General features: G+C 46.6%; 1 protein-coding gene across 1 annotated transcript in view; it reads left to right on the top strand.

Moving 5' to 3' along the window:
* syne1b (spectrin repeat containing, nuclear envelope 1b) overlaps positions 1 to 15,303 on the top strand; it is a gene marked incomplete at its 5' end in the record, with an annotated part of 131,929 nt that overhangs the window by 104,776 nt on the left and 11,850 nt on the right. Inside the window, 13 exon segments of the mRNA XM_080513104.1 lie at positions 1,486 to 1,644; positions 1,913 to 2,079; positions 3,465 to 3,627; positions 6,856 to 7,043; positions 7,118 to 7,268; positions 7,339 to 7,521; positions 9,400 to 9,537; positions 10,240 to 10,431; positions 10,511 to 10,838; positions 11,415 to 11,483; positions 12,102 to 12,226; positions 12,794 to 12,920; positions 14,422 to 14,633. Coding sequence (XP_080369230.1) covers positions 1,486 to 1,644; positions 1,913 to 2,079; positions 3,465 to 3,627; positions 6,856 to 7,043; positions 7,118 to 7,268; positions 7,339 to 7,521; positions 9,400 to 9,537; positions 10,240 to 10,431; positions 10,511 to 10,838; positions 11,415 to 11,483; positions 12,102 to 12,226; positions 12,794 to 12,920; positions 14,422 to 14,633 — 2,202 coding nt within the window.

Here is a 15,303-nt window from a genome sequence, read left to right as displayed (position 1 = left end):
CACAACCACACACAAGAAACACGACACACAAGAAACACAACCACACACAAGAAACACAACCACACACAAGAAACACGACACACAAGAAACACAACGACACACAAGAAACACGACACACAAGAAACACAACCACACACAAGAAACACAACACACAAGAAACACAACCACACACAAGAAACACGACACACAAGAAACACAACGACACACAAGAAACACAACACACAAGAAACACAACCACACACAAGAAACACGGCACACAAGAAACACAACGACACACAAGAAACACAACCACACAGAAGAAACACAAGAAACACAACGACACACAAGAAACACGACACACAAGAAACACAACCACACAGAAGAAACACAACAAACACAACGACACACAAGAAACACAACACACAAGAAACACAACACACAAGAAACACAACACACAAGAAACACAACCACACACAAGAAACACGACACACAAGAAACACAACCACACACAAGAAACACAACACACAAGAAACACAACCACACACAAGAAACACAACACACAAGAAACACAACCACACACAAGAAACACGACACACAAGAAACACAACGACACACAAGAAACACAACCACACAGAAGAAACACAAGAAACACAACGACACACAAGAAACACGACACACAAGAAACACAACCACACAGAAGAAACACAACAAACACAACGACACACAAGAAACACGACACACAAGAAACACAACCACACAGAAGAAACACAACAAACACAACGACACACAAGAAACACGACACACAAGAAACACAACCACACACAAGAAACACAAGAAACACAACGACACACAAGAAACACAACCACACACAAGAAACACATCCACACACAAGAAACACGACGACACACAACCTCGCAACGACACAAGTACAACATGCAGAACAAGCAACACAAACAACTTCACACAACTCAAGAGTTCATAAGAAGATAAAAGTGGCTGTTCAAAGTGAAACCAGGATGCCGTTTTATTCTACCTGCATCCTGTGTGTGCAGACAGGAAACACACACACACACACACACACACACACACACACACACACACACACACACACACACACACACACACACACACACACACACACACACACACACACACACACACAGACTCGCTGCTCAAGCAAATGAGGCAGATGTGTCGTCATTAAACTGTTTCCTCTTGATGTTTCTCTTCAGACGTCTTTCTGAGTGTCTCTGCAGCTCTCTCTGGGCTCTGTCTCTGCAGCTCTCTCTGGGCTCTGTCTCTGCAGCTCTCTCTGGGCTCTGTCTCTGCAGCTCTCTCTGGGCTCTGTCTCTGCAGCTCAGTAGGGGCTCTGTCTCTGCAGCTCTCTCTGGGCTCTGTCTCTGCAGCTCAGTAGGGGCTCTGTCTCTGCAGCTCAGTAGGGGCTCTGTCTCTGCAGCTCTCTCTGGGCTCTGTCTCTGCAGCTCACTCTGGGCTCTGTCTCTGCAGCTGTCCCTGCGCCGGCAGCAGGTGAGTGAGAAGCTGAACGAGTGGAGTGTGTTCAACGAGAAGTACCAGGGTCTGTGTGAGTGGCTGAACAACATGGAGAGCAAAGTGTCGCAGAACGGAGACGTCAGCATCGAGGAGATGATCGAGAAGCTGCGCAAGGTAAGGCAGGCCTGTGTTCACCTCCAGCAGCTGGTACAGCACCCCCACCCCTCCACCAGCACCTGGTACAGTCCCCCCCCCCCCAACCTGCACCTGGTACAGCACCCCCCCAACCAGCACCTGGTACAGCACCCACCCCCCCTCCACCAGCAGCTGGTACAGGCCTGTACATCTGTAGGATATATGTATGATCTCGGGTGTGTGTGTGTGTGTGTGTGTGTGTGTGTGTGTGTGTGTGTGTGTGTGTGTGTGTGTGTGTGTGTGTCAGGACTACCAGGAGGAGCTGTCGGTGTCGGAGCAGAACAAGCAGCAGCTCCAGCAGCTGGGTCAGCGTCTCAGCAGCTCCAGCAGCCAGAGCAAAGCTGCTGAGATCAAACACAAGCTGAGCAAAGTGAGCGACCGCTGGCAACATCTGCTGGACCTGATGGGGGCCAGGTGAGGACTCTACATGCTGCTGCTCTACATGCTGCTGCTCTGCATGCTGCTGCTCTACATGCTGCTGCTCTACATGCTGCTGCTCTAGTCACTGCTGCTGCTCTACTCACTTCTGCTCTACATGCTGCTGCTCTACATGCTGCTCTACATGCTGCTCTATGTGCTGCTGCTCTACATACTGCTGCTCTACTCACTGTTGCTCTACTCACTGCTGCTCTACACTACTGCTGCTCTACTCACTGCTGCTCTACACTACTGCTGCTCTGCATGCTGCTGCTCTACATGCTGCTCTACATATTGTTGCTCTACACTGCTGCTCTACATGCTGCTGCTCTACATGCTGCTGCTCTACTCACTGCTGCTCTACATGCTGCTGCTCTACATGCTGCTCTACACATTGTTGCTCTACACTGCTGCTCTATATGCTGCTGCTCTACTCAGTGCTGCTCTACATACTGCTGCTCTACATGCTGCTTCTCTACATGCTGCTCTACATGCTGTGGCTCTACATGCTGCTCTACATATTTCTCCACACGGTGCTCTACATGTTGCTCTACATGTTTCTCTACATGATGCTCTACATGTTGCTCTACATGTTTCTCTACATGATGCTCTACATGCTGCTCTACATGCTGCTGCTCTACATGATGATCTACATGCTGCTGCTCTACATGATGCTCTTCGCGCTGCTGCTCTACATGCTGCTCTAAGTGCTGCTCCTCTACATGCTCCTCTACATGCTGCTCTACACACTGCTGCTCTACATTGCTGCTCTACTCACTGTTGCTCTACACGCTGCTGCTTTACATGATGCTCTACATGATGCTCTACATGCTGCTGCTCTACATGCTGCTTCTCTACATTATGCTCTACATGCTGCTCTACGTGCTGCTGCTCTACATGATGCTCTTCACGCTGCTGCTCTACGTGCTGCTGCTCTACAATTCTGCTCTACATTTGTTGCTCTACATGCTGCTCTACATGCTGCTCTACATTGCTGCTCTACACTGCTGCTCTACAAACTAGCTGTGTAGAGCAAATTGATTGACTTTACTTTAGCAGGATGTTATTTAATCTCCATCACATTTCATTTCATCTCATTCATGTTATTCTCTGGATTATTAATTCTGGGTTAGTGATTATTAATTCTGGGTTAGTGATTATTATTCTGGGTTAGTGGTTATTATTCTGGGTTAGTGATGATTAATTCTGGGTTAGTGATTATTTATTCTGGGTTAGTGATGATTATTCTGGGTTGGTGATTATTATTCTGGGTTAGTGGTTATTATTCTGGGTTAGTGATGATTATTCCGGGTTATTAACCAGGTTAGAAGTGAGCCCGTCTTCCCTCCTGAGCAGTGAGCTTGACTGTGTTGTGTTGTCAGGGTGAAGAAGCTGAGAGAAACCCTGGTGGCGGTGCAGCAGCTGGACCACAACATGAGCAGCCTGCGCTGCTGGCTGGCTCACATCGAGGCCCAGCTGGCCAAACCCCTCAACTACCAGTGCTGCCACCTGCAGGAGATCCAGGGGAAGCTCCACCTGCAGCAGGTGACCTTCACTACTGGTCCTCACTCAACCCTCTAACCAGCTACGAGTTAGTGGTTTCTACTGGTTATTAATGGTTACTACTGGTTATTAATGGTTACTACTGGTTATAAATAGTCATTACTGGTTATGAATGGTTACTACTGGTTATGAATGGTTATGACTGGTTATTGCTGGTTATCAATGGTTATTGCTGGTTGTGTGTGGTTATTGCTGGTTATGAATGGTTATTGCTGGTTATGTATGGTTATTGCTGGTTATGAATGGTTATTGCTGGTTATGTATGGTTATTGCTGGTTATGTATGGTTATTGCTGGTTATGAATAGTTATTGCTGGTTATCGATGGTTATTGCTGGTTATGTATGGTTATTGCTGGTTATCAATTGTTATTGCTGGTTATGAATGGTTATTGCTGGTTATCAATGGTTATTGCTGGTTATGAATGGTTATCAATGGTTATGAATGGTTATTGCTGGTTATGTATGGTTATGAATGGTTATAAATGGTTATTGCTGGTTATGAATGGTTATTGCTGGTTATCAATGGTCATTGCTGGTTATGAATGGTTATTGCTGGTTATGTATGGTTATTGCTGGTTATGTATGGTTATTGCTGGTTATGAATAGTTATTGCTGGTTATCGATGGTTATTGCTGGTTATGTATGGTTATTGCTGGTTATAAATGGTTATTGCTGGTTATGAATGGTTATTGCTGGTTATCAATGGTTATTGCTGGTTATGTATGGTTATTGCTGGTTATCAATGGTTATTGCTGGTTATGAATGGTTATTGCTGGTTATCAATGGTCATTGCTGGTTATGAATGGTTATTGCTGGTTATGTATGGTTATTGCTGGTTATGTATGGTTATGAATTGTTATGAATGGTTATTGCTGGTTATGTATGGTTATTGCTGGTTATGAATGGTTATTGCTGGTTATGTATGGTTATTGCTGGTTATGAATGGTTATTGCTGGTTATGTATGGTTATTGCTGGTTATGTATGGTTATGAATTGTTATGAATGGTTATTGCTGGTTATGTATGGTCATTGCTGGTTATGAATGGTTATGAATGGTTATTGCTGGTTATGTATGGTTATTCCTGGTTATGATTGGTTATTGCTGGTTATGTATGGTTATTGCTGGTTATGTATGGTTATTGCTGGTTATGAATGGTTATTGCTGGTTATGTATGGTTATTCCTGGTTATGATTGGTTATTGCTGGTTATGTATGGTTATTGCTGGTTATGTATGGTTATTGCTGGTTATGAATGGTTATTGCTGGTTATGTATGGTTATTGCTGGTTATGAATGGTTATTGATGGTTATCAGTGGTTATTGCTGGTTATCAATGGCTATTGCTGGTTATCAGTGGTTATTGCTGGTTATGAATGGTTATTGCTGGTTATCAATGGTTATTGCTGGTTATCAGTGGTTATTGCTGGTTATCAATGGTTATTGCTGGTTATCAATGGTTATTGCTGGTTATGTATGGTTATTGCTGGTTATGAATGGTTATTGCTGGTTATCAATGGTTATTGCTGGTTATCAGTGGTTATTGCTGGTTATCACTGGTTATTGCTGGTTATCAATGGTTATTGCTGGTTATGTATGGTTATTGCTGATTATCAATGGTTATTGCTGGTTATGTATGGTTATTGCTGGTTATGAATGGTTATTGCTGGTTATCAGTGGTTATTGCTGGTTATCAATGGTTATTGCTGGGTATCAGTGGTTATTGCTGGTTATTGCTGGTTATTGCTGGTTATTGCTGGTTATCAATGGTTATTGCTGGTTATGTATGGTTATTGCTGGTTATGAATGGTTATTGCTGGTTATGAATGGTTATTGCTGGTTATCAGTGGTTATTGCTGGTTATCAATGGTTATTGCTGGTTATCAGTGGTTATTGCTGGTTATCAATGGTTATTGCTGGTTATGTATGGTTATTGCTGGTTATCAATGGTTATTGCTGGTTATGTATGGTTATTGCTGGTTATGAATGGTTATTGCTGGTTATCAGTGGTTATTGCTGGTTATCAATGGTTAGTGCTGGGTATCAGTGGTTATTGCTGGTTATGAATGGTTATTGCTGATTATCAATGGTTATTGCTGGTTATCAATGGTTATTGCTGGTTATCAATGGTTATTGCTGGTTATCAGTGGTTATTGCTGGTTATGTATGGTTATTGCTGGTTATGAATGGTTATTGCTGGGTATCAGTGGTTATTGCTGGTTATGAATGGTTATTGCTGGTTATCAATGGTTATTGCTGGTTATCAGTGGTTATTGCTGGTTATCAATGGTTATTGCTGGTTATCAATGGTTATTGCTGGTTATCAGTGGTTATTGCTGGTTATCAATGGTTATTGCTGGTTATGTATGGTTATTGCTGGTTATCAGTGGTTATTGCTGGTTATGTATGGTTATTGCTGGTTATGAATGGTTATTGCTGGTTATCAGTGGTTATTGCTGGTTATCAATGGTTATTGCTGGGTATCAGTGGTTATTGCTGGTTATGAATGGTTATTGCTGGTTATCAATGGTTATTGCTGGTTATCAATGGTTATTGCTGGTTATCAGTGGTTATTGCTGGTTATCAATGGTTATTGCTGGTTATCAATGGTTATTGCTGGTTATCAGTGGTTATTGCTGGTTATCAATGGTTATTGCTGGTTATGTATGGTTATTGCTGGTTATCAATGGTTATTGCTGGTTATGTATGGTTATTGCTGGTTATGAATGGTTATTGCTGGTTATCAGTGGTTATTGCTGGTTATCAATGGTTATTGCTGGTTATCAGTGGTTATTGCTGGTTATGAATGGTTATTGCTGGTTATGTATGGTTATTGCTGGTTATGAATGGTTATTGGTGGTTATCAATGGTTATTGCTGGTTATCAGTGGTTATTGCTGGTTATCAATGGTTATTGCTGGTTATCAGTGGTTATTGCTGGTTATCAATGGTTAGTGCTGGTTATCAGTGGTGATTGCTGGTTATGAATGGTTATTGCTGGTTATCAATGGTTATTGCTGGTTATCAGTGGTTATTGCTGGTTATGAATGGTTATTGCTGGTTATGTATGGTTATTGCTGGTTATGAATGGTTATTGCTGGTTATGTATGGTTATTGCTGGTTATGTATGGTTATTGCTGGTTATCAGTGGTTATTGCTGGTTATGTATGGTTATTGCTGGTTATCAATGGTTATTGCTGTCTCCTACTTTCCAGGAGCTTCAGCGGGACATCGAGAAGCACAGCACCGGTGTGGCGTCGGTGCTGAACCTGTGTGAAGTGCTGCTCCACGACTGTGACGCCTGTGCGACGGACGCCGAGTGCGACTCCATCCAGCAGGCGACGCGCAGCCTGGACCGCCGCTGGAGGAGCATCTGCGCCTCGTCCATGGAGAGGAGGCTGAAGTGAGGCGCCGCCGGCGGGGGACGGGGCGTCGCCGTCATTCGTCCTCCGCTTCAACTCTCCTCCTCTCTGGCAGGATCGAGGAGACGTGGCGTCTGTGGCAGAAGTTCCTGGAGGACTTTTCGCGCTTCGAGGAGTGGCTGTCCACCTCGGAAACGACCGCCGCCCTGCCCAACTCGTCCGGAGTGCTGTACACGGTGGCCAAGGAGGAGCTGAAGAAGTTCGAGGTGTGAACACGCAGCCAGGACGGCGGCTCCTGTGTGACGCACCGTTGCTCATGTGAATGTGCTTCTGAAGGCCTTCCAGAGACAAATCCACGAGAGCCTGACGCAGCTGGAGCTCATCAACAAGCAGTACCGCCGCCTGGCCCGGGAGAACCGCACCGACTCGGCCGGCCGCCTCAGGGAAATGGCCCAAGACGCCAACCAGAGGTGGGACGACCTGCAGAAGAGGGTGGCGTCCATCCTGCGCAGGCTCAAGGTACCGTCACTCTAACCTCATTTCTGTCATTCAGGTTCAGGTTCTAGAGCAGGGGCGTCAAACTCATTTCAGTTGAGGGGCCACATCAACCTAATCTGACCTCTGGAGGCCCAACAAGTCAAACATCACATATTAAACTGCAAATATGGACAAAAGTCTTTCCTTCTTTTGATCCTTTTGCAAGAATTTGCCAGTCTATTCTGAAATATGCATATTAAAGGAAATCAGGTATTATTATATTTGCAAAAAAAAAAAAACACACACAAAAAGAAACCCTGTCACCTGTATTTGGATATCGTATTTTTATTCGGGATTAAAACAATTTGTCATCATCTGGAAATGTTTTTTGAGTTTACGTGTCTAAAGTGTCACTTCACATAAGTTGGACTCATTGTTTTATTGTGAAAGGCGTTGCGTCATGTGACCTCCACAGATGCATTAATGTTAGGGGTCAAATTCTGACCAACGGTGGTTTTGAATGTCACTTTTGCCGATCTGGTGTTTTTAGATCTGTCAGTTTTCATTTTTGTACTTAAAAAAATCACATGGCGGCCGGATTAGATCCTCTGGCGGGCCGGTTCTGGCCCCCGGGCCGCATGTTTGACATCCCTGTTCTAGAGGTTTCTGACCCTTTCTTCTTCTCTGCTGAGATGTTTGACTTGTTGTCCACATGAGGGGACAGATTGGGCTTCTGGAACAGCCGGAGGTCTGGTCAGTACGAGTAGCGGATCAGGAAGCAGGAGCCAGGCCACAACCAATTCAGGAACACAGACTTCTGTCCTGATGAGACTCTTTCCAGGGGAACGCTGCAAGCAGTAGAGGTCTAGACGCAAAAGGATGAAGCAGCGCTCTAAAACAGAGTGAAACATCTGCTGTGACTCTGTGACGTGATAACTTCTTGGTGTTGCACGTTGTTTCTTGCTTGTGTGGACTTTATCATCACTTCATGGACTCACATAGACACACACGTCCTCATGCAGCAGTGTGAAGCAGTAAACCTCGAATAACCGCGGACTGAAGCTCAACGTGTAGTTTATCCTGCGGTGTGTCCAGCAGTTGGTGGAACAAGCAGGACTGACCATGAAGCAGACGTCTTCCACTGACGGTCTGGACTCTAGAATGTTCCCGGTGTCCATAGTAACACTGTCATGTTACCTCTGTGAGGAACTCTTATTGTTAACGATTAGAAGCCTCACACGCAGTGACCACAGCGTCTGAACCCTAACCCATTGGTCGCAACCTTTTCAAATTGTGTTGTGTCCTTGAGCAAGGCACTTTGCTCCAGTCAACTCAAAATGAGTAATACAGGTTAGAATGGGACTAACCTGCAATGGACCAGTTTTGCCTCCAGGGGGAGTTATAAACTCTCACCCTATTAGCACTGTGGAAACAGGAGGTAAGAGCGGGCCTGATGAGCCCTTGTGGCTTGGAAAGAGTTTGGTTTAGACATGAGGATGATGAACATTGGTCCACAAACTCAGGTTGACCCCAGGATGACCTCAGAACGACATCAGGACGACCTCTGGTTGACCTCAGGAGAACCTCAGAGCAACCTCTGGTTGACCCCAGGACGACCGCATGTTGACCTCAGGATGACCTCTGGTTGACCTCAGGACAACCTCAGGACAACCTTAGAACAACTCTGGTTGATCTCATGTTGACGTCAAGTTGACTTAAGAACAACCTCTGATTGACCTCAGGACAACCTCTGGTTGACCGAAGGATGACCTCAGAACGACCTTGGGACAACTGCAGGTTGACCTCAGGATGACCTCAGGGCGACATCAGGACGACCTCGGGACAACTGCAGGTTGACCTCAAGGTGACGTGTGTTCTGTGTTCTTGGCCTGACGGTGTGTGTGACCGTTGTCTGTGCAGCACTTCATCGGCCAGCGCGAGGAGTTTGAGACGGCTCGCGACGCCATCCTGGTGTGGCTGACGGAGATGGACCTGCAGCTCACCAACATCGAGCATTTCTCCGAGTGCGACATTCAGGCCAAGATCAAACAGCTCCGGGTACCGACGCTCACAAACCTCCACACAGACTCACGACCGCTGACTGAGAATCAAAACGACACGCTTTTGAAATGAAGACAACGTTTGAGAAACTGTTTTGGATTTTTAAGATTTATGAACGAAACGTTATGAAGAACAAAACCAGACACCTTGTGATGTGGCAGCGCATGCAGAATCAATCTGGTTGACAGTTTGAATGGAATGAAATTCAGAATGAATTGTAGTTCCCAGCAGTAGCGAGCGGTGGTGTTTCGGTCAGGGCCAGCAGTAACTAAATACCTAAACTAAACCCTGGGCTGACGATACTGTCACTCAACATTTTAACCCAATAGCAGCGATGCTTTCCTCTGCTCGCCCTGGCAGAAAGGAGTTGTGATGCGTTTAGAAGACATAGGAAATTTGAGCTCCACACACTAGTCGTCTTCTGGATAAAGTTGCTAAAGTCACTAATTGATTCCAGACACAGATTTCAGAATCACCTTTTAATTATTAAAAAATAAGGAAACATTTTTTGGACAGGCCTGGCAGTGCTCGCCCTGCTGCCCCTGACCACACCACTGGTCACCAAGTGACCAGTTGGTCTCCTCCTGAGCAGATTGCTGTTGCAGTGTGGGAGTCTGTACTGAGAGGAGATGTTTGAAAACTGCACTGTCAGCGTTTCCTCAGGTTGTCATTGAAAGTCTTCCTTCTGTCCGGGTCCAGTCGTTCCAGCAGGAGATCTCTTTGACCACGGCCAAGATCGAGCAGATCTTCCAGCAGGGAGAGGCGCTGATGGAGAAGAGCGAGCCTCTGGACGCCGCCGTCATCGAGGAGGAGCTGGAGGAGCTGCAGCGTTACTGCCAGGAGGTGTTCGGCCGGGTGGAGCGCTACTACAAGAAGCTGATCCGTCTTCCGGTGAGACCTCGGCGGTGACACGTGTCGCTCTGCCGCCCCGGCCCTGGAGTCCCCGCTCTGAGTCCGGTCTGTCCTGCAGCTTGCGGACGACGACACCGAGGTGTCCCTGTCGGACCGGGAGCTGGAGCTGGACGAGCCCTGCGACCTGTCGGGCCTCCCGTGGAGCGAGCGTCTGGGCGAGGGCTTCCTGTCGCCGCTGCCGTCCTCCGGCCGCTCCGCCTCGCTGGCGGCTCAGCTCCGGACGGAGCGCTCGGGCCGGGACACCCCGGCCAGCGTGGACTCCATCCCGCTGGAGTGGGACCACGACTACGACCTGAGCCGGGGCCTGGAGAGCGCCAGCAGGGCGCTGAGGGAGCAGCAGAGCGAGGAGGGGGACTTCCTGCAGAGGCCCGCCTCCGGACTCTCAGGTACACCGCGACACGACCACGCCGCTCCACCGCCTGGACACTCAGGTCCAGATGCAGAACAGAGTTGTGGGGGAAAAGGCAGTCTGAAGAATAAGCAGCTGTTTTATCATCTGAAAGGCTGAAGTTTGAGGTCGGGGGTCAGCGGAACTCGAGGCCGAGGCTTCAAGCTAAATCTAGAACGGCTTCACTCGAGTCTCACGAATTCATCGATTCACAGTGAATCAATGAGCTCAATCAAAATGTCCCAAAGTATCTATTTCTTCTCACTAAGTTGTCCCGAACAAATATAAAACCTCCCCCTTCTTCGTTTGGGGATTAAAGCTCTGAGGTTCCTCACGATGATTTAATTACTGCACACAATGGAATGTCCAAGTGTCCTTGAGCAAGACACTGACCTCCAAACTGCTTTGGAACTGCACAGTGGAAGAAAAGCTCTATATAAGTGAGGTCCTTTGCGCCAAAACAGATGGTGGGGTTGTGGAGCTGCTCCGCCCAGCCGCTCTGCTCAAGCTGATGCGTTTGGGCTGCAGACCGGAGCTCCTGCTGAATGTCTTCACTCTATAACGTTTCTTGCAGGTGTAGTGATCCCAGAGAGCCCGGAGGCCTTTGTTACTCTAACAGAACAGGCCCTGCGGTGTTGCACCGGTAGGCCCCAGCAGAGTCCAGCATGCCCTGGTGTTCGCAGCACAATTAACAGCCTCCGTGACTCTCAGCCAATCACCAGCTCTGGATTTGATTTGTGTTGATTTCTGCTGCTCCACACACTCTCTGGGCACACACTTCCTAACTCCGCGGGATAGGATCAATTCCATTTTGTCTTTCCTTCAATTGGCTGGTTTCTGCAGCGATGCAGCAGGAGAGAAATGGAATTCAGCCTAACCTTCTTCCTAACCAGTTTCCTTGCTTTGCTTTGACTTGCTGTGTCGCTAACACCTTGTGCACTTTGTCTCAGAAAAGCATGTTTTTAAGTTCACAGAAACAAGAGTGAGCACTGAGAGTCTTCATAGGAGGGTTTGCAGATTAGTTTGATTTAAATCAGATTGAGATTTTGACTTCCTCACATATCAAAAGGAGAGCGATGCAGATGGAAGTGCTGCGGGTGGAAAACCAATCTGCATTCCTCACTTCCTCCTCTCGCTTTTTCTTTTGCTCTCCACATCTTGTGTTTCTTCGTCCAATCAGATTGTTTCCCCCTCCCGGGCCCTCAGATTCCCTCCAAGCCTCCTAAACTGACCAGTTAACCTGATCATGTTGTGTCAACAGGAGAAGTGGCCACTGGAGACCTTCTGGTTCATCCTCTGGACATCAGCCGCTGCCACCAGCAGACGGACGGCGGCCGCAGCCGAACCCCCACCGGCCCCGAGCTGGACGCCTCCTATATGGGATACGTATGTATTTCACCCCCACCGGCACCAAGCTGGACAGTCCTATATGGACAGATCCTATATGTTCTATAGGAATGAATCCTATATGTCCTATATGGACGGATCCTATATGTTCTATAGGAATGAATCCTATATGTCCTATATGGACGGATCCTATATGTCCTATGTGGATGGCTCCTATATGTCCTATAGTAACAAATCCTATATGTTCTATATGGACGGATCCTATATGTCCTATGTGGATGGCTCCTATATGTCCTATAGTAACGAATCCTATATGTTCTATAGGAATGGATCCTATATGTCCTATATGGATGGATCAATATGTCCTATATGAATGGATCCGATATAGACGGATCCTATATGTCCTACATGGACAGATCTTGTATGTCCTATATGGACGGATCCTATATGAATGGATCCTATATGGACGGATCCTATATGGACGGATCCTAAATGTCCTATATGGACGGATCCTATATGAACAGATCATCAACTCCAGCTTACAGAGTGGTAAAGTGATCTGATGGAGCTGCAGTGAGTCCAGCATGTCTCCGTCCTGCGATGCAGATGCGGCTGCTGGGGGAGTGCCGGGGGAACATCGACACGGTGAAGAGGATGGGCTGTGAGCTGACGGAGGAGGACGACCCCGGGTCTGGACTGGCTGATCCCAGCAGCTCCGAGTCTCAGACGTCAGGTCAGATACTGCAAGTTTCACTGCACCCACGGAATACTCATGACTACTACTGGATCTGTACTCTTATAGGACCCACAATACTCATGACTACTACTGGATCTGTACTCTTGTAGGACCCACAATACTCATGACTACTATTGGATCTGTACTCCTGTAGGACCCACAATACTCATGACTACTATTGGATCTGTACTCCTGTAGGACCCACAATATTCATGACTACTACTGGATCTGTACTCCTCTAGGACCCACAATACTCATGACTACTATTGGATCTGTACTCCTGTAGGACCCACAATACTCATGACTACTACTGGATCTGTACTCTTGTAGGACCCACAATACTCATGACTACTATTTGATCTGTACTCCTCTAGGACCCACAATACTCATGACTACTACTGGATCTGTACTCCTGTAGGACCCACAATACTCATGACTACTACTGGATCTGTACTCTTGTAGGACCCACAATACTCATGACTACTACTGGATCTGTACTCCTGTAGGACCCACAATACTCATGACTACTACTGGATCTGTACTCCTGTAGGACCCACAATATCCATGACTACTATTGGATCTGTACTCCTGTAGGACCCACAATACTCATGACTACTACTGGATCTGTACTCTTGTAGGACCCACAATACTCATGACTACTATTGGATCTGTACTCCTGTAGGACCCACAATATTCATGACTACTACTGGATCTGTACTCCTGTAGGACCCACAATACTCATGACTACTACTGGATCTGTACTCCTGTAGGACCCACAATATTCATGACTACTATTGGATCTGTACTCCTGTAGGACCCACAATACTCATGACTACTACTGGATCTGTACTCCTGTAGGACCTACAATATTCATGACTACTATTGGATCTGTACTCCTGTAGGACCCACAATACTCATGACTACTACTGGATCTGTACTCCTGTAGGACCCACAATACTCATGACTACTACTGGATCTGTACTCTTATAGGACCCACAATACTCATGACTACTACTGGATCTGTACTCCTGTAGGACCCACAATACTCATGACTACTACTGGATCTGTACTCTTGTAGGACCCACAATACTCATAACTACTATTGGATCTGTACTCCTGTAGGACCCACAATACTCATAACTACTATTGGATCTGTACTCCTGTAGGACCCACAATACTCATGACTACTATTGGATCTGTACTCCTGTAGGACCCACAATACTCATGACTACTATTGGATCTGTACTCCTGTAGGGCCCACAATACTCATGACTACATTCTGTCTCAAACAAACCTAGTTTGTTCTGTTGTATTGTTTGTTACCTTTATTTCTGATGGTCCTGCCTTTGCGTGTAATGTTTCTAAATTGATACGATCATTAATAGCTCATGGATGTGCTGCACAATAGGCAGAGGCAATATTTGATACTCTAAAAAAAGAGTAATAATGACATGAAGAAGCCAGTAGTGACAGGCTGTAACTCCCGTCTCCACTGCAGGAGTGATCGAGCGCTGGGAGCTGCTGCAGGCTCAGGACCTCAGTAAGGAGATACGCAGCAAACAGAAGCAGCAGCAGCGGCAGCAGCTCGTCTCCGACCTGGACAAGGTGTGGACGTGGCTGGAGGAGACGGAGGACGGGCTGCAGCAGCAGCGGACGCTGGAGCTCAGCACCGACATCCACAACATCGAGCAGCGAATCCGGAAGCTCAAGGTCAGCGGAGCGTCCTGCGGTTCTCCGCAGCTCTCAACCTCTTTTTAATGTCTCCGTTTAATGAATTATTCAGTCTGACAGTTCACATCAAGCAACCACAGTTCAGCCTCAACATCAGTGACAAACATGAGGTCAATATTCATCAACGAGAATCAAGAAATACCTGGTTTTTAAGCCAATAAGCTTCAATAAAGTACTAGAACAACAACAAGAATCCTGCCGAGGCCTCAGAGTTTACTGCTAAACTCAAATTTAGTTTCAATGTTTTCCGTCTGAACGCCGGTCTATCTGAACATTGGTCTGTCTGAATGTTGGTCTGTCTGAACGTTGGTCTGTCTGAATGTTGGTCTATCTGAACGTTGGTTGGTCTGAACGTTGGTCGTTCTGAATACCGGTCTGTCTGAATGTTAGTCTGTCTGAACATTGGTCTGTCTGAACATTGGTCTGTCTGAATGCCGGTCTGTCTGAACGCCGGTCTGTCTGAACGTTGGTCTGTCTGAACACCGGTCTGTCTGAATGTTAGTCTGTCTGAACATTGGTCTGTCTGAACGCCGGTCTGTCTGAACAATGGTCTGTCTGAACATTGGTCTGTCTGAATGCCGGTCTGTCTGAACGCCGGTCTGTCTGAACGTTGGTCTGTCTGAACACCGGTCTGTCTGAATGTTAGTCT

This window comes from Blennius ocellaris, assembly GCF_963422515.1.
Source record: "Blennius ocellaris genome assembly, chromosome: 17".
Taxonomy (NCBI): Eukaryota; Metazoa; Chordata; class Actinopteri; order Blenniiformes; family Blenniidae; genus Blennius; species Blennius ocellaris.
The sequence above is the reverse complement of the archived record's forward strand: the minus strand, read 5'-3'. Positions and strand labels throughout refer to the sequence as shown.